At 44.3% G+C, this 23586-nt stretch overlaps 1 protein-coding gene across 1 annotated transcript in view; it reads right to left on the minus strand.

Moving 5' to 3' along the window:
- Window positions 1–507: 507 nt before the first annotated feature.
- PPM1D (protein phosphatase, Mg2+/Mn2+ dependent 1D) overlaps window positions 508–23586 on the minus strand; it is a 68195-nt gene continuing 45116 nt past the window's right edge. The window contains exons 4-6 of the mRNA XM_073573363.1: window positions 21334–21521; window positions 8595–8834; window positions 508–3458 (exon numbers count right to left, since the gene is read on the minus strand). Coding sequence (XP_073429464.1) covers window positions 2943–3458; window positions 8595–8834; window positions 21334–21521 — 944 coding nt within the window. The 3' untranslated portion in view covers window positions 508–2942. The remainder of the gene's footprint in view (window positions 3459–8594; window positions 8835–21333; window positions 21522–23586) is intronic.

The raw sequence follows: 23586 nt of genomic DNA on the forward strand, positions 1-23586 counted from the left end.
ACTCTTGGCTGGCTACAGAAAAGCACTTACAAGAGCTCTGTGATACTAACAGAATGGTATGCTACTAGGTACTAACCATGTAGGGTGCCCAAACTTTTGCATCAGCCCATTTTCCTTTATGTAATTTTTAAAATTAAAAGAAATTACCTTTTTGCTAAAATACAAAGGAAATGTATCATCTTTAACTTTAGCCCCATTTAAGATCATTTCATCTTCAATTTTCTTACCTGTTTACAATAACAGTAATTTTGACCAGGGGTGCCCAAACTTTTACAAGCCATTGTATGAGGCTGTTGGGTTTGGACCAGAGATCAGCAGCCAGTTCGTGCATCACAGACTGAACACGGACCCTGACACATCGACATTTGAATTCTGCCTTACAGTTAAGGTGAAGGATATTGACAAGCACAGTCTATCTAAAATTAAACAATTTTGGGAAGAATTAGAATCTTAGCTGAAATCTTATGAGCTAAAAATAAAAAAAAAAGTGGGTACAATGAAAGCAGAACTGGTTCAGTGATTTTATTTGAGATTTTGTACAAATCTTTGTATACGTGTTATCGCCCATTCCTGCAATGTTAAATAACTTAAATTCATGGTTGTCTTGAAGGAAGTATATACAACTCAGCTTTTAAAAGGTGTTTAAAACTCCAAAAATTACATTTAAAATAATCACAATTTAAATGTTTAACATGTACCAAGAGTCTACCAACCAGTGGCAACACATAGAACAGAAAAAAAAAAAAAAACTATTCATATAGCTGCATAAAAAGACAGATAAAAAGGTATAGTACACAAACTTGTGTGTCTGAAACAATTGTGTTTTTCAAATGTAATGAATTCCAGGTGCTTCCTATATGAAATCAGTGACGCATAAGTGGTGAACTGCTCCTGGTAACAAACTTAGTTGTCAGAATGGCTGGAAAAATTGTTTTACAGTTGATTGTGTTTCTGTACTATACAAACCTAAAAACTGAGAACCGCATCAATGCTTTTTTTTTTTTTTTAATTTTTTTCAGACTAGTCCTCCCTGCCCCTTCCAACTTCCGCCAGTACTGTTAGAAACGATTGACAAGTCTCTCCCTTGCAAGTACATAGCGTGCGGACTGTCAATGATCTTCAGTGGCACTGGGAAGAGTCGGCCTGTGGTAGAGTCAGACTAGTCTGGTTTCCGTCCGGAACTTCAAAGTACATTTTATGTGAACCACTGTTTTACAGAATATACCTGGCAGCAAGTTGTGTTGCCTGTGGTTCGTTCAGCATGATTCGTCCAACATTTTTTAATTTTTTTTTTTTTTTTTTTTAAAGGAATAGGATTGAGCTGCAATACCATCTAAAACTTGTGGTTAAGTATAGCACTGTTTTTGGAAAGTTTTTTTTTTTTAAATTTCAAATCCTGAACAACCCCTTTTAGGAGTTGCAGGTTCACTATAATTGTGAATTCACACGTGACAAATTTTGCTGCAGAAATTTAATTCATCTTGATGGATTGTTTCCATGGTAAACACATGGATTTCTGAAAGTTCCATTCAGAAAAATCAGACCGTGCCAAAACCAAAAGCTGCAGCCTGAGATTCCACCCTAAGCCTACATTCACACATACATCAGTGTAACCATCCAAGAGAGGATGACTTTCACCCTGGCGTAATCCTACTTGCATTTTTTTTTCCCATTCTTAGCAATGGATGAGTTAAAAAGAAATAGAAAAGTGAAATATAAATGTTTTCTTCATCTGTTTTATACAGATCCCGATAGACACTATTGATAGAGTTTAGTCTGCAAAATAGAACATGGTCCAAGTCGTACAAATATGGATCCATTTTTAAAATATATATGTAGACCAATGAAACTGTGTGCAAGAGAAGGGGGGGGGGGGGGGGGGAAAAAGCAAACGGAAGGATATTGGGATTGGCGTTGAAATTCCTAGTTTATAAAATGATTAATTAGAACAATTACCATATTTGTTGAACCTAGTCACATACATGGTATAAAAATCTCTTGCCATATGCAACTTTATATCATACTTCACCATGGTGTAGTACACTGTACTCTTCTTCGGCGCCTGTTGGAGCATTTCTGGTACATATTCAGAAAATAAAAATTAACACCTTAATTTTAGGCGTTTGTTTTTTTTGCTGGGTGTAGGGTTGTTGAAGGTTAGCAAGAGCCAACCCTAGCACATAATATACCAACATCCACACAGGGCCAGGCTTCAGCAGAGCAAGGATAATTTATAAGTGGTTAACCAATCTAAATTATTTGATGAAATCACTTCCAAAAGGGATCACAGTTCTTCTGTACCGATTTATTTCTTGGCTCTTTGATTTATTTACGCATCAGCTCTTCCGGAGAGGACGAATGCCCAATGTAGATAAAGGGTAAGTTAAACTGAATAAAATACCTTTTACAAATGGCTCACATAAAAACCTTATCGTCACTAGCCATTGCCATACTATACACAAATTAGTGCCGCATTATGTTATTAATATGAAACATTTAGCCACAAGCAGACAATATCAAATTAAAAGCAACATTATCTGAATAATAGATTACTATTCCAATATACTATGATAGTTGACTTTAAGAAATGGATATAAAATTAATTTATACAATAGGAATCACATTAATTTATATACTTCAAAATTGTAAAGTACCAAATTAGGCAAGTGATCCTAAAATGGAATACTTAAATATATAAAAATATTAAGTAAAATAGAAGTATCACGTTATTAATAGCACCTAGAATCTAGAGGTTTAGAGGACCATAAGCCTGCCTCTGGAAGTAGACTAGTATGTCATATTGTGCAGAATTAAACCACTCAATCAGCCCAAGTCTTGAATGTGAAGTGCTTCTTGACGACAATGTGTGTTACATAAAAAAACTCTCCAAGTTACAAAGGAGTCAATGATTACCATAAAACCCAGACAAGACAGGAAAGCATTTAACACACACAAATACTTTTGCGCGGCTGATGTAATAAAGGATGTCCAAGTTTCTTCTGCCCTCGAAGACTGCGTCTCATTATTACTCTGTCTGTACTTCTCCTGTTTGGAGTAGTAGATGGGATCTCAGGTACACCCCCACTTCTGGTGAAGGTCCTCCTTGGCTTTTTCAAAGCAGGCCCACTGTTTGACTCCTCCAATGTCCGTTTTAATGCCAATTTTTCCATGTCAGTTTTTGGATTACCACCTCGTGTTTTCAAAACTTTTGCACCAACATTTGAGCTTTCAGGAAAAAGACAGGTAGGAGAGAGGCTTGAAGAGCTACTCTCCCATTGCGAATGACTGCCAGTTTCTTCTGCTGTTCCTAAATCTCCTAGGGAATGGGTGGAGAACGCTTTGGATTTCCCTGACTCAGAGCACCACTTGCTACAACTATCAGAGAAGGCATTGCAGCGAATAAGAGATGGAAGAGTCTCAGAAACAGAAAGTCTCCACCATGGATCTTCCTCCAGTATCTAAAACAAATAAAGAAATATTAGAAGAGAGTTCAATTCACTACTCTATAGAAAAGTGCAACAAAAAAAAAAATTTGCTGAAAGCCTCTTATTTTCTGTTGGAGAGTTGAAAGTAATGTCATGTGAAAAACAGCAAAATAAGTTACATTGGTTGTAAAAGGCAATACTTTAAAAAAATAGAATTAGAGTTCACATCAGGGTCAATAAAACATTATGTTGGTATGTGTCAGGGTTATACCATAGTAAAGTGACTCAACAAATGGAAACCAAATATTGTTGAAGAGTCTCAGATCGCAGCATTTAAACAATGTGATGGCTGGTGTGTATTTATTAGCTACCATTGGCTCACTACAACACAATCACAGGGAAATCATTTAATTGTTATGGTATATCAGGCAGTTCTTTGACCTTAGGTGAAGCCCAGACGGTACGTGGGTTGTAAAAGACCTTCCTATTCATAATTATAATGCAATACTAATGTATAGTCGTATAAATGTATGAATATTATATGAATATAAAAAGCGTCAGTATCTAAGATTCAGTACAAAATATAAAATTAGCCCTTTGAGAACCTGCTTAACAAAAAAAAAAAAAAAAGGTTCTGCCTTCATCACCATTCTAGCCTTTGCACCCTCCCCACCACCACCACAAAAAAGCACCTTTACATCACTGCAATGATAAAGAAGAAAATATAGGGATGAGAAACACAACACAATGCTTGGACTGGCCATCAATTGTCTTGATTGGAGCATAGCAGTATGCATTTCTAGACAGATGTACTGACATCCACTTTATTCTTACTTCCCAGTCCTAGGAGAGGCTGTCACTTCTGGAATGCAGGCAGGAGGCTGCTTTTCCATTGCTAAGAGGCGAATACACCAGCCTCAGTTACAAGGGAACTAGAGTGTAAAAATTTAAATACTGAAATTTCCCAAATGGTCTTTTATGACCTTAAGGTGGGCACAAAGGAATTACTTATCAATTTTTAATGTTCACATGGATATAGCTTGATACAAGAAGAAGAAAAGTGCAAGACAATAAAATACAAAAATGAAACTCCTGGTTTTACTAAATAAATGCAAAACCTTGAATATCTGAATGAACAAAAAAAAAAAAAACTTGAACATGTGTCTACTCAAACAGGGGTACATGACCTGGTCTTGAACTGGTTAATAGAAAGGTTTTGGCTGTACGTGTAATTTAGGACAAACTATTATCTTGCATGAAATCGGAATTGTCCAGTTTCTTCTTTAGCATAGATGGACATTTTTAAACTTTGATGAACCCTTATGTTGTCCAGGAGGTTATAATTATAAAACACAACTAATGTGGTAAAAAATAAAATAAAAAAGTGTATACATAATTTTCTTATATGGGGAGTAGATACTAATGGTGGTCTGAAACAATCATCTCTACCACTTTTGTTTCCAATCTGAAAGTCACCAAAATCCACATGTATAACATACAGTATAGCTGAAATCTCTAACGCATAGGGGACGATATGTACACTGCTCACAAAAAGTTAGGGATATTTGGCTTTCGGGTGAAATGAATGAAAACGTAAGACGTTCACGCTACAGTGATATTTTATCATGAAAGTGGGGCATTTAAGTAGAAGCATGCAATGATGATTTCCTCAAACAATTTGTTAAAAAAAAAAAAGCCAACAACAGTGATGGGTATATACCCCAACAGTAATGCCAATGTCTCAATAGCTTGTCATGTGGCCTCCAACATTAATTACAACTTGACAACAACGTCTCATGGTGTTCACAAGTCGAAGGGCAGCACTCAGGTCATTGAGGTTCTGGGGTACAGTTACAAGCCTCTACACACCATCTCAGCTGATCCTATAGGATCCCTATGAGATACAGATCTGGAGAAAGTGCGGGACACTTTGGAGTTACTCCATTCAACAGCAGCTGTTCCCTAAAGATGCGACCTCAAGCTGGAGCATTGTCATTCATGAAGATAAAATTAGGCCTGTGTTGTTCACGCAGAGGCACAATGACTGGATTATGTTATTCAAGTAGTAGAGGCTTATCATTGTAACATTCACAGAGTGTGAGGCAGTTCTTTATTGACTAGACACTTGCCCACACTAACATCACCACCAAAGGTTTATCTGGTCCCTCGTCCAGCATAGATGTTTCCCGGCTCATGCAAGATTACGTCTGTGCTTGGTGATGTAGTCAGGTACCCTTGCATGTGGGCTAGCACGCAAACCACAATGATGTGAACAGTTTTGAATGGTCTAACATGACAATTGGGAGCCTCTTAACACCTTTAAATGTGCCTGGAGTTGTGTGGCATTGATCATCCTGTTCCAAAGAGCATTGTTCACAATGCAGAGGTCATCAGTGTGGCACGCGGCCAAAGGACATCCACTTCTCTACCTTTCTGTGACTCTTCACATCTCTCTGTTGCAACCTGCTGATCACACAGACTCTAAGCTCAGTAGCCACTTCAGTCTGAGAAAATCCTGCTTGAAGCTCACAATGGAGAGGAATTGTTGATTGTTAGGTGTAGTCTTTGTCTCATGTCAAAATGAGAACAGCAAGATGAAGACTGTTTAAAAGGGTCGTCCAGTCCAAATTGATGGGTCTGCTGTCACTCTGAGCTGGGGACGATTTATAAGTCTGCAGTCACACACCCAGTTGGTGCAGCAAGGATTCACCAGTTTCGGAGTCGGGATCGAAGAAAATATGCATTATACATACTCCCAGGCAGTGGGCACAGCCTCACTTCCATACACCTGTATGGAGCAAGGCACCTTCCAGTCAGCCAGGCCCACTATATGGCAGTCACTAAACAGCGAGCGGACTCGTTCAAGTGTATGGAGCAAGGCCACGACCACTAGACAGGCCCTGGCCTAGAGTATGTAGGACGCATACATACCCTCCAGCATTGGGTCAAAAACCAGCAAATTTCCACAACACACAGTGCATGTGCTGGGGGCAGTCATGAGTCTGCATTCAGAGTGACTGCAGACTTATCGATTTGGATCTGACAACCCCTTTAAATACCAATTCTAATTAAAGCCCGAAATGTATTGTCAGATTCATCGATCTAACACCTGTTGTGAATTTTGCCATTAACCTCCTTGTTAGAGAACAGTAAGTCCTGCAAAAACTACTGAGACACGGAACACCAACATGTGTACTCAAAAGTTTAGAGACGGTCACAGTTAAGATTCATCCTGAAATTTTACCCGAAAGCTAAATATCCCTAACTTTTTGTGAGTAGTTTGTTAAATACTGCAAAATATCTGTAGTAGCTTCTAGAAATACTGTGGATTTTAAGTTTCATAAAAAAAAAAAAAAAAATACAGCAAGTGTTTATGTAGGGAGAATATACTTTAAAAATATGTCCACTAGAGTGAATTTAGAGAAATTTGATGAACACCAATTCTATGACCATCCTGAATTTAAAAAAATGTGTTTAAAAGTATATATTTGGATTAAAAACTGCACATCCCAACGTGAAAGGGAAATCTGCCACCAGGTTTTTGCCACCTAACCGGAGAGCAACATAATGCAGTGACAGAGACCCTGATTCCAGCAATGTGCCACTTACTGAGCAGCATGCAGTACTTTTTAGAAATGCCTGTATTAATTGGCTGCAGATCTACCAGTTCTCAGAAAGCTGACAGTCTGTGGTGAGGTTATACAGAGCTCATAACTATGGAGGATGACATGGCAGCAGGTTTACTAGTCATCTAATGATAATCTCCTGCTGATAAATCTGATTTTAGTAAACCTTCCGCAAGTGGTCATTTGGATTTGGGATCTCTTTTCCTACATTATGCTGCTCTCAGATTAAGTGGTAAAAACCTGGTTACAGATTCTCTTTAACACAGATCTGGTTCCACCACTATAGAGATTTGACATCCATAGGGAAAGCATGGCATGTGACCTTCTGCAACCGGTGATCTGCCCCAGTGCCCTTATCACTGTGGATGGAATATCACACCTGTGCCCAATGGCTGTTATCAGGTGAGGTTTCATTATGATGGAGGGATTGAAGATACCGGGACAAGAGCAAAATCAGTAAGGCAAGTAAACAGAGCAGAAAACAATTTAGAATCATTAAATATTATTATAAGTTCACAGCATGATCAACAGATTAATGGAATACAAGTAAGATAAATAAAAGGGTTCTTCAGGAGTAGAATTGTCATAACTAAATTCATATATACTTTACCTCCTACACAAAATCTCAACTTGCGATTTAATTCATTACAGAATTAATATGACTGCCATTGTTGTACTGACAAAGCGATCCTAGAATGTTTAGAGAGGAGACTGAGCATGTGCAGTAGACGCTCTGCCCACTCTTCATGTATAGTAAGATGTGCTCTCTGGATATTCTAATGAGATATATTTTTTGTCATGGGTAGCACTCAAATGACAGATGTGGTTGTGTGAACATAGCCTCAAGGTACTGTCACACTTATCGCTGGTCAGGATCGCTGGTACATTGCTAAGTGGTCGCTAGTGAGCTGCCACACAGGCAGATCTCACCAGCGACATTGCAGGGGTCGGGGGTCGCTACTTACCTGTCAGACCAGGCGATCCTGATGTCCTCCTGCCCGCCTCCACGCGTCGCTCGTCTCCACAACAGGAAGCTGACGACGAGAAACAGTCCAGGAGGTTCTCGTGCAATCAGTGATAATCAGCGGGGGAGCGGTCGGAGGTGTCAGACATAGCGATATCGCTAGCAATATCGCTGCTGCGTCACAAAAAACAGTGACGTTATAGCGATATTGCTAGCGATATCGCTTAGTGTGACAGGCCCTTCAGTGTTCATTTTAATTCTTCAATGATTACCTCCCTATACAAAACAATTATGATTTGCTAATTTTTTTAAATGATGACACTTCCTTTAGTAATGTATTTTATTTTCAATCCTGAAGAGCCCCTTTAAAACACATTGCAAAATCCATACATAATTAAAGTCGAACCAAAGTTAAAAAAAAAAAAAAAAGTTGGCTTTTAAAATAGAATTCTAAAATCTCCAGGATAAAACACAGGTTAAAAATATTTTAGTCTGTAAGAAAAAGCAGTTTTTTTTTTTCTTCTTTCAAGTTGACAAATTGTGCAGTGCTAGAACACCAAGAATCTAAGTGGGTTTTACCTTGATTGGTGGGGTGGAACATGGCGACGTTGACATGGGGTGTGTGCCCTGGCTGTTGTAGTGCGTACTGTCAGATAAGTTAATCACTAGCTCGTCATTAGTACAACATCTTTGCTTTTCTGATTGTGGGGAGATACTAATGACAATGGCACTAGTGTTGTCTGCGCGCAGCATACGGTGTCTCCACTGGGTAAGAGCGCGACTCACAAGCATTTTTGCAGAGGACTGTCTGCACTCTCCCTGAAATCCAAAAGTAATATTTAGAAAACAGAAAAAAAAAAAAACAACATTAAAATGCCGAATTTATACCCCCTTCCCTCTAAAAGTAATTTTCACCTTCCTGAATGGGAAAACATTTGTTAAATCCACTTTACGTGGCAAACACTCTGGCATGGCTCTGCTGTAAATATCCCAGTGATTCTGGAATGGTGTATTCCCGACACATCTATTTTCAGGTCAATCAATTTTATTTCGCTGAATTTTGATTTATTTTGAAATTTTTATGCCCTTAAAAAGTGTCACTGCACGAAAGTTATTTATCTACTTTATGTCAACATTTATAACAGCTTTATTTATAAGATATTACAATAGTTAAAAGTTTAGCAGAAGTGATAAGCAACAATGCTCAGACATCGGGTTATCCCCAGCAATCCCGGCATGTGTTGCGGCTAACAGCAGCAAATAACACAACAGCGAGTACTCGAGCATATTATTCGAGCACGCCCGAGATACCGAACACCCGAGCATGCTCTGATAATACGATATCCAAGCATGCTCACTCATCACCCATTTAGCAGCAATTTTTTTTTCTTCGTTCTTTAACAAAATGCATAAAAATCCTTTTTTTAACCCCTTAGTGACGGAGCCAATTTGGTACTTAATGACCAGGCCAATTTTTACAATTGTGACCACTGTCACTTTATGAGGTAATAACTCTAGTTAGTGGTAAAATTTCTTCAATATAAACTTGTTTATCAAAAGAGAGTGGTGTCACAAAATACATTTCCCACACTTTTTTTTTTGTGTGTGGGGGGGGGGTTAATATAACAAATACCCAAAAGTGACACCATTCTAAAAACTGCACCACTCGAAGTGCACAAAACCACATTCAAGTAGTTTATTAACCCTTCAGGTGCTTCACAAGAACTAATGCAATGTGGAAGGAAAAACTAGCATTTTACTTTTTTCACAAAGAATTTACTTTGGAACCAATTTTTTTTTTTTTTTATTTTCACAAGGGTATCAGGAGAAAATGGACCACAAAATTTGTTGTGCAATTTCTCCTGAGTACGCCAATACCCCTATATGTGGGGGAATGCCACCGTTTGGGTGCATTGGCAGGGTTCAGAACCATTTGACTTTTTGAACTCAAAACTGGCTGGAATCAATGGTGGTGAGGGTTGCCAAATGCGACATGACCTGATGTACCTAAACAGTGGAACCCGCCCCAATTCTAGCCCCAACCCTAACCACAGACCCTACCACAGTGATCAAAAAGAACCAATAGGAAAAATTTCCTATTGTTGCTCGGCGGGCACACTGCACACGCGAACACAATTTTCTCCTGGAAGAAGATGCCGGCAGCCCATCGGACTTCAAGGGGGGGATGCAGGGACTCCGGAGGTGGGGAATCGGGGGATCCCATTTCTCTCTCCTCTGACATGCAGAGGAGAGAGAAATTAACCCCTTTCTGACACCTGATGCAATATTCCGTCCATGCGACATGGGCAAATTTGACCATGGATGGAATATTACTTCATTGTGCATGGGCGATCGCCGCCGGGAGTCAGCTGAATCAAACAGCTGACATCTGGCACTAGGTGCCAGGAGTGGTCACAGACAGCTCCCGACACTTTAACCCCCAAAATGCTGCGATCGAATACGATCGAATCATTCTGGAAGCCGGCACAGGGCTGACAGCCCCTCTGCCTTTGGATGAGAGACCCCGCGGCATGATGGGAGGCCCCGATTGTTGCCATGGTGACCTGATGTCATGACAACATCCAGATCACCAGACCTAGCAAACTTGCTGATCATGTGCACTGCATGAACAGCAAGTCTGTCAGTACAGAAATGACCGCTTCTATGACATGCAGATGCCGCTTCATCTGCATGCTATAGAAACGATCAGCCTGCAAAAAAAAGGATTGCCCCATAGTGGGACTACGTAAAAAAGTTAGATAAAAGTAAGTTTAAATAATTGCAAAAATATATGAATTTTTTTTTTTTTTTTTTTATATTCTTCCACTAAATATTTGAAAAAAAAAAAAAAAACAGTACACATTTAGTATTGCAGCATTCGCAATAACCCGACCGGGGGTGACGTCATAGAGGTTACATCCGGTCACTGAGGCTCCGTTTCCAGCCGTGGTGAACTGCGGTGACTTTGGCGAGATCCCCGCTAGCACCGTGAGCGCTCATGGAGCTAGCAGGGATCTAACCTCAGCTCAACTCGGCTGGAAACGGAGCCTCAGTGACCGGATGTAACCTCTGTGACGTCACCCCTGGTCACTGACACTGCGTTCCCAGCAGCTCACTCACCAGTGGATTTCAGCCTGGACGGTCGCATCTTGGCACCGTCCAGGTAGAAAACGATTTCTCTCTCAGACATGGATTACAGCGTGGGACATAACGACAGGTATGGTATATTATGGGGGTTTTTTTATTTTACTTTTATTACAGAACGAGGGCTTTGGTGGAATAGGCGTTTTATGAGTATAACTGTTTTTAAATAAAAGAGTAAAACAGTTTTGTTTTCTTTATAATAAGAGACTAAAAAACTTTATTCTGTCTTTATTTACCATATAACTATAGGATTAGTAATGGATAGGTGTTTTACAGATGCTTCTTCATTACTAAGCAGTGGGTTTGATGTTACCTGACAATACAAGAGTGACAGCAACTCCACAAATATGAAACCCACTTGCCACTGCTACAGGGCATGAGGGAAGAGCCGGGCAAAGCACCAGATTTGGCCAATCCAATAGATGTGCCTTTTCTGGGCAGCTATTTTTAGGCAGGGGGTGGTGTCAATATCCATGGCCCCTTACAAGCCCGAGAATACCAGCACCCAGCTGTGAACTTTAGCAAGGCTGGTTGTCAAAAAAAAGGGAGGGGACCCAACGCAGTTTAATTATTTAAATTAAGAGAAAAAAAAACCACAGCGTGGGGCACACTTCTATTCTTGATTACCAGCCTTGCTGAAGCTGACAGCTGAGGGTTACAGCCCCCAGCTGTGAGTTTTGCCTGGCTAGTTATTGAAAATACAGGGGAACCCATGCCATTTTTTCTTCATTTTTTTTATATTTATAGCGCAGGCAGCGGCTGATGAATACCCCCATCAGCCACTCCTGTCACTGTTACTAGCAGCTGCAGGAGTAGGCTGATGGGAGTAATAGTCCCATCAGCTGCCGACTGCTGTCTTATATCACTTAAATGTAACTCATCATTGTACCCTGCTCTCGCCGATCGCCGGCAGAGCAGGGAAGAATGATGAGAGCAGTGTTCAGCACCTGGCACCGGGGAATAGCGCTTACTGTAAGGCTTCTTCACTGGCGCCAATGCGTGTCACACAGATGGCATCCGTGTGTTTCGCGTGTGCAGGACATTTTGTGGCCCGTGCAGATATTAAAAAACATGTCAGCGTGTTTTGCACGTTCACAGACCCATTCACTTGAATAGGCAAAATAGCGCTCCAGAGTCTCTCCGTATGGCTAAATAGTACTGTAGAGTCACATATAGGGTATTATGTTCAGTAGAAATTGTGGTGCCATTTTTACCCACTTCTTGTGTGAAAATGTGAAATCGTTGGCTAAAACAAAATTTGGTGTTAAAAATGTAGTTATTTTGTCTTCACTGCCCATTGATAAAAAATTTTGTGACTGACACCCATGGTGTCAATATGATCACAGCACGCCTAGATGAACTGAGAGGTGTAGTTCATAAAATCCCCTCCCTTCCGAGCTCTGCCATGCATGCAAACAGTGGTTTATCCCCCATATGGGGTATCAGCGTACTCAGGACAAATTTCACAACTGTTGGCGTCCAATTTCTCCTGATTTTTTTTTATTTTTACGGCTTTACGTTATAAACTTCTATGAAGCACTTGGAGGTTCAAAGTGCTCACCACACATCTGGACACGTTCCTTGGGGGGGGGGGGGGGGGGGGTTCTACTGTTTAGGCACATCAGGGGCTCTCCAAGGGTCACATGGTGTCCTCTCTTAATTCCAGCCAACTTTACGTCTAAGTAAAAACGGTGCTCCTTCCCTTCCGAGCTCTGCCATGCGCACAAACAGTGGTTTACTTCCATATATGGGGCATCAGCACACTCAGGACAAATTGCACAACTTTTGGGGTCCAATTTCTTCTGTTACCCTTGGGAAAATAAAGGAGATTTTTGTGTACTCACCGTAAAATCTCTTTCTCTAAGGCCTCTTTCAAACATCCGGTTTTTGCCGTCAGGCGTGATCCGGCATGTGTGTCAAAAAATGGATCCGGTTTTTTGTTCTGCCGGATGCGATTTTTTTCTCATTATCACATGCGCCGGATCGCGCCGCATTTGCCTCCGTTTGGTCCGGTTTTTACCGGATCCGGCTGAAAATTTGTTTCCGGCGGCCGGACACAACGCAAGCTGCAACGTTTTTTTGTCCGGCGAAAAAAAACGAACATGCGCGGATGCGGCGCTCCCGGCTCTGTGGCTGAATGAAAGTCAATGATCAAATCCGGCCACCGGATCAGTTTCCTTCCTGATCCGGCCACCGCATTCAGGTTTTTGCCCTCTGCGCATGCCCGGAGATAGTGTCTCTCTCTCTCTCTCTCTCTCCTCCCCCGTTCTGCGGCGGCTTCTTCTTTTCAAAGCCAAGCAGCCGTAAATCGCGCCGCATATGCTTCCGATGTCTCCGTTTCAGGCCGGATATGGCAGTCCAGCTTTTCGCTGCACGCCGCCGGACTCTGTCCGACGGATATGTGAAAGTAGCCTTAGCCTTTAATTGGGGGACACAGAACCTTGGGTGTTATGCTGCTGTCCACTAGTAGGCGACACTATGCATAATCTGAAAAAGATTAACTTTGGCTCCTCCTCTGCAGTATACACCCCTGGACAGCGTCAGCCTTCTCCAGTTGTGCCAAAGCATAAGGAGGAACGTAACCAAATAACATAACCATGCCTGTAAGAAGGCTACCATGTACGAGCTCAAAGAACATTATGAGAACTCAACAGGAAACAACGGTCCGTAAGGGCAACAGGGTGGGAGCTGTGTCCCCCAATTAAAGGCTAAGAGAAAGATTTTACGGTGAGTACACAAAAATCTCCTTTACTCTGTCGCCTAATTGGGGGACACAGAACCTTGGGACGTCCCAAAGCAGTCCCTGGGTGGGAAGCAGTGGACGAATATTGTGCTGACAGTCCCCTAGACTTGGGGTACTGCCGCCTGCAGAACCAGTCTACCCAGGCTCGCATCCGCTGAGGACTGGGTATGAACACTGTAGTGTTTCGTAAACGTGTGTAGGCTAGTCCAAGTGGCCGCCTTGCACACTTGTTGTGCCGAAGCCTGATGCCGAATGGCCCAGGAGGCCCCCACTGCCCGTGTAGAGTGTGCCGCGATACCGGCCGGAAGAGGGGAACTGTTAAGTCGGTAGGCCTCATGTATGGTGGACCTGATCCACCTGGCAAGGGTAGCCTTGGAAGCCGGCAACCCCTTGCGACTACCTTCCGGAAGAATGAAGAGGGAATCAGATTTCCGGAAAGGTGCAGTCCTGGACACGTAAATTCGCAATGCTCCGACGAGGTCAAGCGTATGCAGAGCCTTCTCCACTCTATGAACCGGAACCGGGCAAAGGGAAGGCAGTGAAATCTCTTCATTAAGGTGAAAGTTGGACACAACCTTCGGAAGGAAGGATGGTACCGTGCGGAGAACCACCTTGTCCTGGTGAAAGGCTAGGAAAGGCCGTCTGCAGGAAAGTGCTGACAATTCCGACACTCTGCGTAACGAGGTGATCGCCACTAGAAAAACCACTTTCTGAGACAGAATGGAGAGTGGAACTCCTCTAAGCGGTTCGAAGGGTGGAGCTTGCAATGCTGTCGGGACCAGATTGAGGTCCCACGTATCCAGCGGACGTTTGTAGGGAGGAACCAATCGGGAAACTCCCTGGATGAAAGTCCTTACTTGCGGTTTAATAGCAATGCGCTTTTGAAAAAGGACTGAAAGCGCCGACACCTGACTCTTAAGCGAACTTAAGGATAGCTTGGCATCTAGGCCCGATTGAAGAAAACCTAGTACCTTCGGGAGGGAATAAGGGAGTGGGACTTGTCCATGAGATTCGCACCAAGAAAAGAAAGCTCTCCAGGTACGATAATAGAGCTTGGCGGAGGCAGGCTTCCTTGCTCTGATCATAGTTGTAATGACTGCCGGTGAAAAACCTGCCTGGGTTAGAATCCAGGTTTCAAGGGCCATGCCGTCAAATTGAGAGCCCCTGAATTCTGGTGGAAGAACGGACCTTGAGACAGAAGGTCGTGACGGTCGGGTAGACGCCAGGGGGCGTCTGCCGTAAGTTGGACGATGTCGGCGTACCAAGTACGTCTGGGCCAGTCTGGCGCGATGAGGATGGTCGGAACTCCCTCTTGCTTGATCTTCCTCACGACCCTGGCGATTAGGGGGAGGGGTGGAAAAATGTACAGGAGTCGGAACTGGGACCAGTCCTGGACCAGGGCATCCGCTCCGAGCGACCGCGGGTCGTGTGTCCTGGCCATGAAATTGGGAACCTTGGTATTGAGATGGGATGCCATTAGGTCCACATCCGGGGTTCCCCAGCGTAGACAGATCTGGTAAAAAATCTCGGGATGGAGAGACCACTCCCGAGTCCATTCCTTGCCTGCTGAGGAAGTCGGCTTCCCAGTTTTCTACACCCGGAATGTGTACTGCAGAAAGTACCAACCTTGTGTCTTCCGCCCAGCGGAGGATATGAGCCACTTCTCTCATCGCCTGGGCTCTGCGGGTCCCGCCTTGGTGGTTCACGTATGCCACAGCCGTGGCATTGTCCGACTGTATCCGTATGTGCGAGGCTGCAAGCAAGTGATGAAAGGCTCTCAGTGCCAAGAGAATGGCCCTGATTTCCAGAACATTGATGGGCAATGTCACTTCCCTCGGTGACCACTTGCCCTGTGCCCTGTGATGTAGGTGCACCGCCCCCCAGCCTGTCAGGCTTGCATCGGTAGTCAGGATCTTCCATTGTCCTGAGAGGAATGGCTTCCTTCGTGTAAGCGAGGTTGGTTTGAGCCACCAATGCAGGGACCTCCTGGTTGATGACGTCAACCTGAACTCCCTGTCGAGGGAGAAGGGGTTCCTGTCCCAAGATCTGAGCATGGCTAGTTGAAGGACCCTGAGGTGAAACTGGGCAAATGGCACTGCCTCTATTGCTGCTGCCATCCGGCCGAGGACTCTCATAGCAAACCGGAGAGATCGAGGAGGACTGTGAAGGAGTGTGCGAACTCCCAGACGGATGGCCAGTGTCTTGTCCTTGGGAAGGAGCACCAGGCCCCTGGCGGTGTCGAATACCATTCCCAGGAATGTTAGAGTCCGAGTTGGGATGGTCGACGATTTCTGTAGGTTGACTAGCCATCCCAGGCGACTCAGAGTGTCTAGAGTGATTGAGACACTGACCTCGCAGTCTTTGAAAGTGGGAGACTTGACGAGGAGGTCGTCCAGGTACGGGACGACTAGGATGCCTCTTGAGTGCAGGACGTCCATGGTGGCCGCCATGACTTTGGTGAACGTTCTTGGAGCCGTGGCGAGTCCGAACGGAAGGGCGACAAACTGGTAGTGGTTTTGGTTGACCGCGAACCTGAGAAACCTTTGGTGGGCGGGAGCAATTGGTATGTGGAGATACGCATCCTGTATGTCTATGGAGGCGAGGTATTCTCCCTGCTCCATGGATGCAATGATGGACCGGAGGGACTCCATGCGGAAATGACGGACCCGTACGTAATTGTTGAGCTGTTTTAGGTCCAGTATGGGTCGGACGCCGCCTCCTTTCTTGGGGACTACGAACAAATTTGAGTAGAATCCTCGGAATCTCTCGTTAGCGGGAACCGGCACCACAACTCCTGATTGAAGGAGAGAGGAAACCGCTTGGTGGAAAACACGAGCCTTTTCTGGTGGTGTTGGAGGAACAGAAAGGAAGAACCAGTTCGGTGGAACGGAAGTGAACTCTATCTTGTATCCGGAAGACACTATTTCCCTGACCCACCTGTCTTCTGTAATAGGCAGCCAGACTTGCTGAAAGAGTAAAAGTCGGCCGCCTACTGGTGGGGTGTCTTCCGGAGGTCTCGAGTCATGATTAAGTGAAGTTCTGAGGTTTTCCTCCCTTGGGTTTCGCTTGGCCTACTTTCGACTGCCAAGCCCTGTCCGGTCGCTGCCGAGTCCGTGGGTTGTCTCTGCGTGGAGAACGGTTGCGGTTTTGCACTGGGCGCGAAACGGACCAGCCTGAGGAATTCCGAAAGGATCGGAATCGCGTCTGGTTTCTTCGTTTAAACGTGCGTTTCGGTTTTAGTTGAGGGAGAGAGGTACTCTTACCCCCAGTGGCATTGGCTATCATGGTGTCCAACTTTTCGCCGAAAAGTCTTCCAGTAAAATACGGAAGTCGCGTGAGGGACTTCTTTGAGGCCGCATCCGCTTTCCATTCTCGCAGCCAGAGGATGCGTCGGATCGTGATGGCGTTTGATGCTATTCCCGCTACACCTCTGGCGGAATCCAGGGCTGCATGAATCATGTAGTCTGCTACCACTGCCATCTGGACCGCTTGGTCCGAGAGTTCAGGATTTGAAGCCTGAAGACCCTCCTGTAGTTTTTTGGCCCAAGCCAGGATGGCCTTGGATGCCCAAACTGAAGCAAATGCAGGGCCCAGAGAGGCGCCTGCCGCTTCGAAAATAGAACGAGCCATGCGTTCTACTTGCCGGTCTGCTGCGTCCCTGAGGGTTGAGCTATCCGGCAGAGAGAGTAAAGTCTGCGCTGCTAGCCTAGAAACTGGAGGGTCCACTTCAGGTGGATCTGTCCATTGTTTGGTGTCTGTGGGAAGGGGTACTTCGCTTCCAAATATTTGCGATTAGCGAATTTTTTGTCAGGCTGCGCAAACTGTTTGGTAAGTATTTTCTCAAACTCATCGTGATTAGGGAAGACCTTAGGTGGTTTTTGAACACTTTCGAAGCAAATCCTATGTTCTGAGACTTCCGGGGGCGACTCTGGAATTTTTAGCACCCGATGAATGGCAGAAATTATGTCCTCAACTAGCGCTGTATTGCTAGGGGGAGAAGGTACCACGGACCTGACCGTTTCATTATCTGAGTCGGAGTCACAGATGCCCTCCGAATCCTGTGCCTCGCTAAGGTGATCCCTGGAGGGCAACCTGGGGCGGGGGTCTTCTGTGATGGGGGATCCCTGTGGTAAATTGCACTGTCTGTCTGTGGCAGGGGACTGCCCAGGAGACCTGGAATGACGCTGCCTAGAAGGGGACGACCTTGTGCTATAGTGCGACTTAGGTGATCGAGACCTGTGGGTCCGCTTACGACTGTGAGAGTCGGAAGCAGCATGTTCCTGAGACAAGCTGTCCGTTTGCTGTGTACCGTCCATAGCCGGGGCCCGACTCTGCAGAGCTTGCAGTAATGTAGCAGTTAGGTTGTCTATGGACTGTGACAGACTGAGACATCTGAGTTGCCCATTCCGGCGTGGCCTGTGACACTGAAGCGTCAGTAGGGACTCCCTGGGGTTCTGACCCAGAGTTCTGGATGCAGTCCCGGCAGTGCGGATACGTGCTGCCACTAGGGAGCGTGGCTTTGCAGGCTGTGCAGAATGCATAGAAACATTCCTGCCTGGTTCTCTTCCTTGAGCCCGGCATAGTGCACAGAGGCTGGCTGTAAGGGATCGTACAGGGGTGGCTACGCAGAGGGAACCCACAGAAAGCCTTATAGGAAGTATAGATTCACAGCTGAGTAATGAGAACCCAGCTGTGAGCTTACCCCACCGGTGTGCCCCTAGGTCCAGCGCCGACAGATCCAAGTTCTGTGCCCCCCGGAGACCGCTGTGATGCTCCTCTCCTGGATCTCATCCAGAAAAAATGGCCACCGGGGCTCTGAGGAGAGGGAGGAGGGGGCGGAGAGCTGAAAAGGGCGCGCTGGGCTGTGTAAAAACGCGCCCTTTCTGCCTCAATCCGCCCCTTCTATGACACTCCAGCGGCCTAAATTAGAAGCCTGATGCCCAGGAGGGCTCCAGAGCGGCGCGGTAGTCCGGGGGGGGGGGGGGCGGATTTGTACCAGACCCCCCCCAGAATGGTCGACTGGATAGCGGTGGGGGTAGCAGGGGTAGCGGTTTTTGTATGGGGTGCCCCTGAAGCGCTATGGAGCCGCTGCTGTTGCAGAGACAGGGACGCAGAAAAACCCTGTCTCTGCTGTGCCATCCAGTCCGCACCCTCCCCCGGCCCCAACAGGATCCCTCAGCCAGCCTGGGGTCCCTGGAAGCTGCGAAATGCCACCTGATCTCCGACCCTACCTGAGGCGTCTCAACCTAATACCCCCTGCGGGGGATTAGGGAGGGTGCGTCTGTCACCGTCAGGGGGTCTTCATCCTCGCCTCAACCTCAACCCAGACCCCTTAAAGGGGTTGGGGAAGGAGGGGGGTCTCGACCTCGAACCTGGACCCGAGCGACTGGGGAGGGAGCGACATGGGGAAAAAAACCACCTCGACCTCAACCGGGTACCCCTAATAGAGGACCGAGGAGGGAGCCATGCCGGGAGTCTCGCTGGAGACCCACTTTTCTTCATCTGTATTTCCGTGAAAAAAAGGAAAAAAACGGAAGAAAAAAGGTGTGCCTCCTTGCGACACTAAGCAAAAACTGGAGAAGGCTGATGCCGTCCAGGGGTGTATACTGCAGAGGAGGAGCCAAAGTTAATCTTTTTCAGATTATGCATAGTGTCGCCTCCTAGTGGACAGCAGCATAACACCCAAGGTTCTGTGTCCCCCAATTAGGCGACAGAGTAAAATAAATTAAAAAAAAAAAATTTCAGATCCAAATTTTCTTTTAACATTCCAAAAATTCCTGAAGGGTTAATAAAAATCTTGAAAGTGGTTTTGAGCACCTTGAAGGGTGCAGTTTTTACAATGTCACTGTATCTTCTATCATATAGACCCCTCAAAAAAATGGTGTTGTAAAAATGAGAAATTGCTGTTCAAATTTAACTTATAAACTTACTAACTAAAAAAAAAATTTTGGTTCCAAAATTGTGCTGAAGTAAAGTAGATATGTGGGAAATGTTATTCTTCAAGTATTTTGTTGACATCTTTGTGATTTAAGGGCATGAAAGTTCAAAGTTGGAAAATTGCAAAATTTTCGCTTAATTTCCGTTTTTTTGGGGTTTTTTTTTCACAAATAAACGCAAGTTACATTAAATAAATTTTACCACTATCATGAAGTACAATATGTCACGAGAAAACAATGTCAGACTCACCGGGATCCATTGAAGCGTTCCAGAGTTATCACCTCATAAAGGGACAGTGGTCAGAATTGTAAAAATTGACCTGGTCATTAATATACAAACCACCCTCGGGGGTAAATGGGAAATTAGACTTTGTTTTGCGGTTGCCGTTATACAACTGTCATCGCAACACTGGGGTCGGTAAAAACCGATCCGAATCAAGCTCTCTGGGGGTCTCAGCTACCCCCGGTAGCAGAGACGCCAGAGAAATTCCAACTCTGGGGGGGCGCTATACACTTACCAGCGCCATTAAAAAGCGGTGCCGAGGCATAAGCACCCTTAAGGCCCTTTTACATTTAGCGATGCACCAGCGATTCGACCCGGTCAGGATCGCTGGTGCATCGCTAAATGATCGCTAGTGAGCTTTCACACAGAAAGATCTCACAGCGATGCAGCAGCGACGCAGCGCACAATACTCACCTTTCACACACAGCGATCCTGACGTCCTCCCGCCCGCCTCCACGCGTCGCTCGTCTCACACAGCAGGAAGCCCAGCAGGAAGCTGACGAGAAATGGAGCCACGCGATCAGCGATGGACAGCCGGGGAGCCGGTCGGAGGTAAGTATCACACATAGCGATATCGCTAGCAATATCGCTATAACGTCACAAAATCAGTGACGTTTTAGCGATATTGCTAGCGATATCGCTATGTGTAAAACCCCCTTTAACTGCCTCCTTTTAGAGACATATGTGGTCACTAAGGGGTTAAAAAGGACCACTTCACTTTTGAAGTGACTGAGAAGCTTGTGTGACAAAAAACCAATCAAGACCCCGTTTTGAAAATTACACAAGCATGCAGCTGGTGTTGCAGAGTGAAATCTACAAATATGCCAGCTTCGTGACCATTCATTCTGCCCAGCTTGTCTTTCTGGAAATACACCATAAATTAAGTGGTTTCTAGCTTTCAGAGTAATATGTGGACGAGACCTACAGTTAAGACATATTGAGGGGCTCAAAAGGAGTGTGCATTTGGGAATGCAGAAGTTGCTGGATTTTTTTTTAGTTGAGGGAGGGGGAGGGGTTGCTTTTCACTAGTAACATGGAATTCCCTTATATTTCCGTTGACAGTTATAAGTGGGGGCTTGTTTTTTGGGTCGCCGGATTGAAGATTTTATTTCTACCATGTTGGGATAAATATTTTGTATCGCTAAAAAAACCCAACACTGAAAAATTAAATATGGATAAAAACACAAACCACATTTTAATTCTCATGCTCACATTAACATAGGACTTCTCTTGCTCTTGGCACAGTGACACCGCATCTTGTGCCGTTACCATGTTCCAAAGACCATCACTGCCAATAATGATGAGCTTATGCGTCTGTGGATCGATTGTATGCACACTTGTGTCTGGCTCTGGAGATACCACAAATTCGCCACTGAAGAAATCATAACTCCATAGGTCACCTGAAAATAGATATAATGCCAGAGGGTTTTCATTAAAATATAAAGGCTATGAATAGTTTATTAAAGCAACCTGTCATCAGGATTTTGCTAAGTAAACTACAGACATTGTCAGGTTGGTGCTGGTATTCTGATAAAAGCATCATTTGAAGATAGAAGCTACCGCGCATGCGCTGCTGATGCCATTTTGTTGGAGCAAAAAAATAAATAAATTTGGCTCCAGCAAAATAGCGCCGGTGGCAAGCGATAGATGCTACTGGACATGTACAGCTGGCACCATTTTGCTGCAGTTAATTTAAAAAAAAAAAAAAAAAATAAAAAAATTGTAATCATTCATGGGCAGTATTTGAAATAGGAGGCATGTCACTGAAGGTTCGGTGACCTGTCATTTAAGCAAGAATTATGACGAAGCTAGGGCACAAAATAAAAAAAAAAAAAAAAATTAAAAACACCTAGCCCACAGGCCGTCCCGAAGCACAGGCATCTCATTAACTGAAACCTGCAAACACAGATTAAACAAGAATCACAAGACTGATTTCTTCATCCCAGTGTAACAGCGCCAACCTGACACTTTGTATTTTACTTAAAATCCTGATGAGTTTTCCTTTAAAATGACAGAGACTGGAATTATAAGGTTATATTTTTGGGTAGATGCCTCAAACACTCCCATTTCACAGGATGTACATTATAATTTCAACATAGGCAACTAAGAGATAGATACAAAAACACTACCATTCAAAATTTTAGGGTCACTTAGAAATTTCCTTATTTTTGAAAGCAAAGCAGTTTTTTAACAATGAAGCCAACATTAAATGATTCAGAAATACACTCTATACACTGTTAATGTGGTAAATGACAACTCTAGCTGAAAACGTCTGGTTTGTAATGTAATATCTTCATAGGTGTATAGAGGCCCATTTCCAACAACCATCACTCCAGTGTTCTTATGGTACTTTGTGTTTGCTAACTGTGTAAGAAGGCAAATGGATGGTTAGGATACCCTTGAAAAACCTTGTGCAAGTATGTTCGCACAGCTGAAAACAGTTTGTCTGGTTAGAGAAGCTATAAACCTGACCTTCCTTTGAGCTAGTTGAGAATCTGGAGCATTACATTTGTTGGTTCCATTAAACTCTCCAAATGTCCAGAAAAAAGAACTTTCATGTGAAACTCGACAGTCTATTCTTGTTCTTACAAATGAAGGTTATTCCATGCGAGAAATTGCCAAGAAAATGAAGATTTCCTACAACAGTGTGTACTACTCCCTTCAGAGGAGAGCACAAACAGGCTTAAACCAGATTAGAAAGAAGTGGGAGGCCCTGCTGCACAACTAAGCAACAAGACAAGTACATCAGAGTGTGTAGTTTGAGAAACCGATGCCACACAGGTCCTCAACTGGCAGCTTCATTAAATAGTACACACAAAACATCAGTGTCACCATCTACAGTGAAGAGGAGACTCCGGGATGCTGGTGTACAGGGCAGAGTGGCAAAGACAAAGCCATATCTGAGACTGGCTAATAAAAGGAAAAGATTAATATTGGCAAAAGAACACAGACATTGGACAGAGGAAGGTTGGAAAAAAGTGTTATGGGCAGACGAATCCAAGTTTGAGGTGTTTGGATCACACAGAAGAACATTTGTGAGAAGCAGAACTGATAAGATGCTGGAAGAGGGCCTGACGCCATCAGTCAAGCATGGTGGAGGTAATGTGATAGTCTGGGGTTGCTTTGGTGCTGGTAAAGTGGGATATTTGAATAATGAAGGCTATCACTCCATTTTGCAACGCCATGCCATATCCTGTGGACAGCGCTGGATTGGAGCCAGTTTCATCCTGCAACAGGACAATGACCCAAAGCACACCTCCAAGTTATGCAAAAACTATTTAGGGAAGAAGCAGGCAGCTGGTATTCTCTCTGTAATGGAGTGGCCAGCGCAGTCACCAGATGTCAACCCCATTGAGCTGTTGTAGGAGCAGCTTGACCATATGGTATGCAAGAAGTGCCCATTCAAGCCAAACCAACTTGTGAGAGGGGTTTTTGGAAGCATGGCGTGAAATTTCTCTAGATTAC

Source organism: Dendrobates tinctorius, unplaced genomic scaffold, assembly GCF_039654945.1.
Source record: "Dendrobates tinctorius isolate UK_male_01 unplaced genomic scaffold, ASM3965494v1 ptg000007l, whole genome shotgun sequence".
Classification (NCBI taxonomy): domain Eukaryota; kingdom Metazoa; phylum Chordata; class Amphibia; order Anura; family Dendrobatidae; genus Dendrobates; species Dendrobates tinctorius.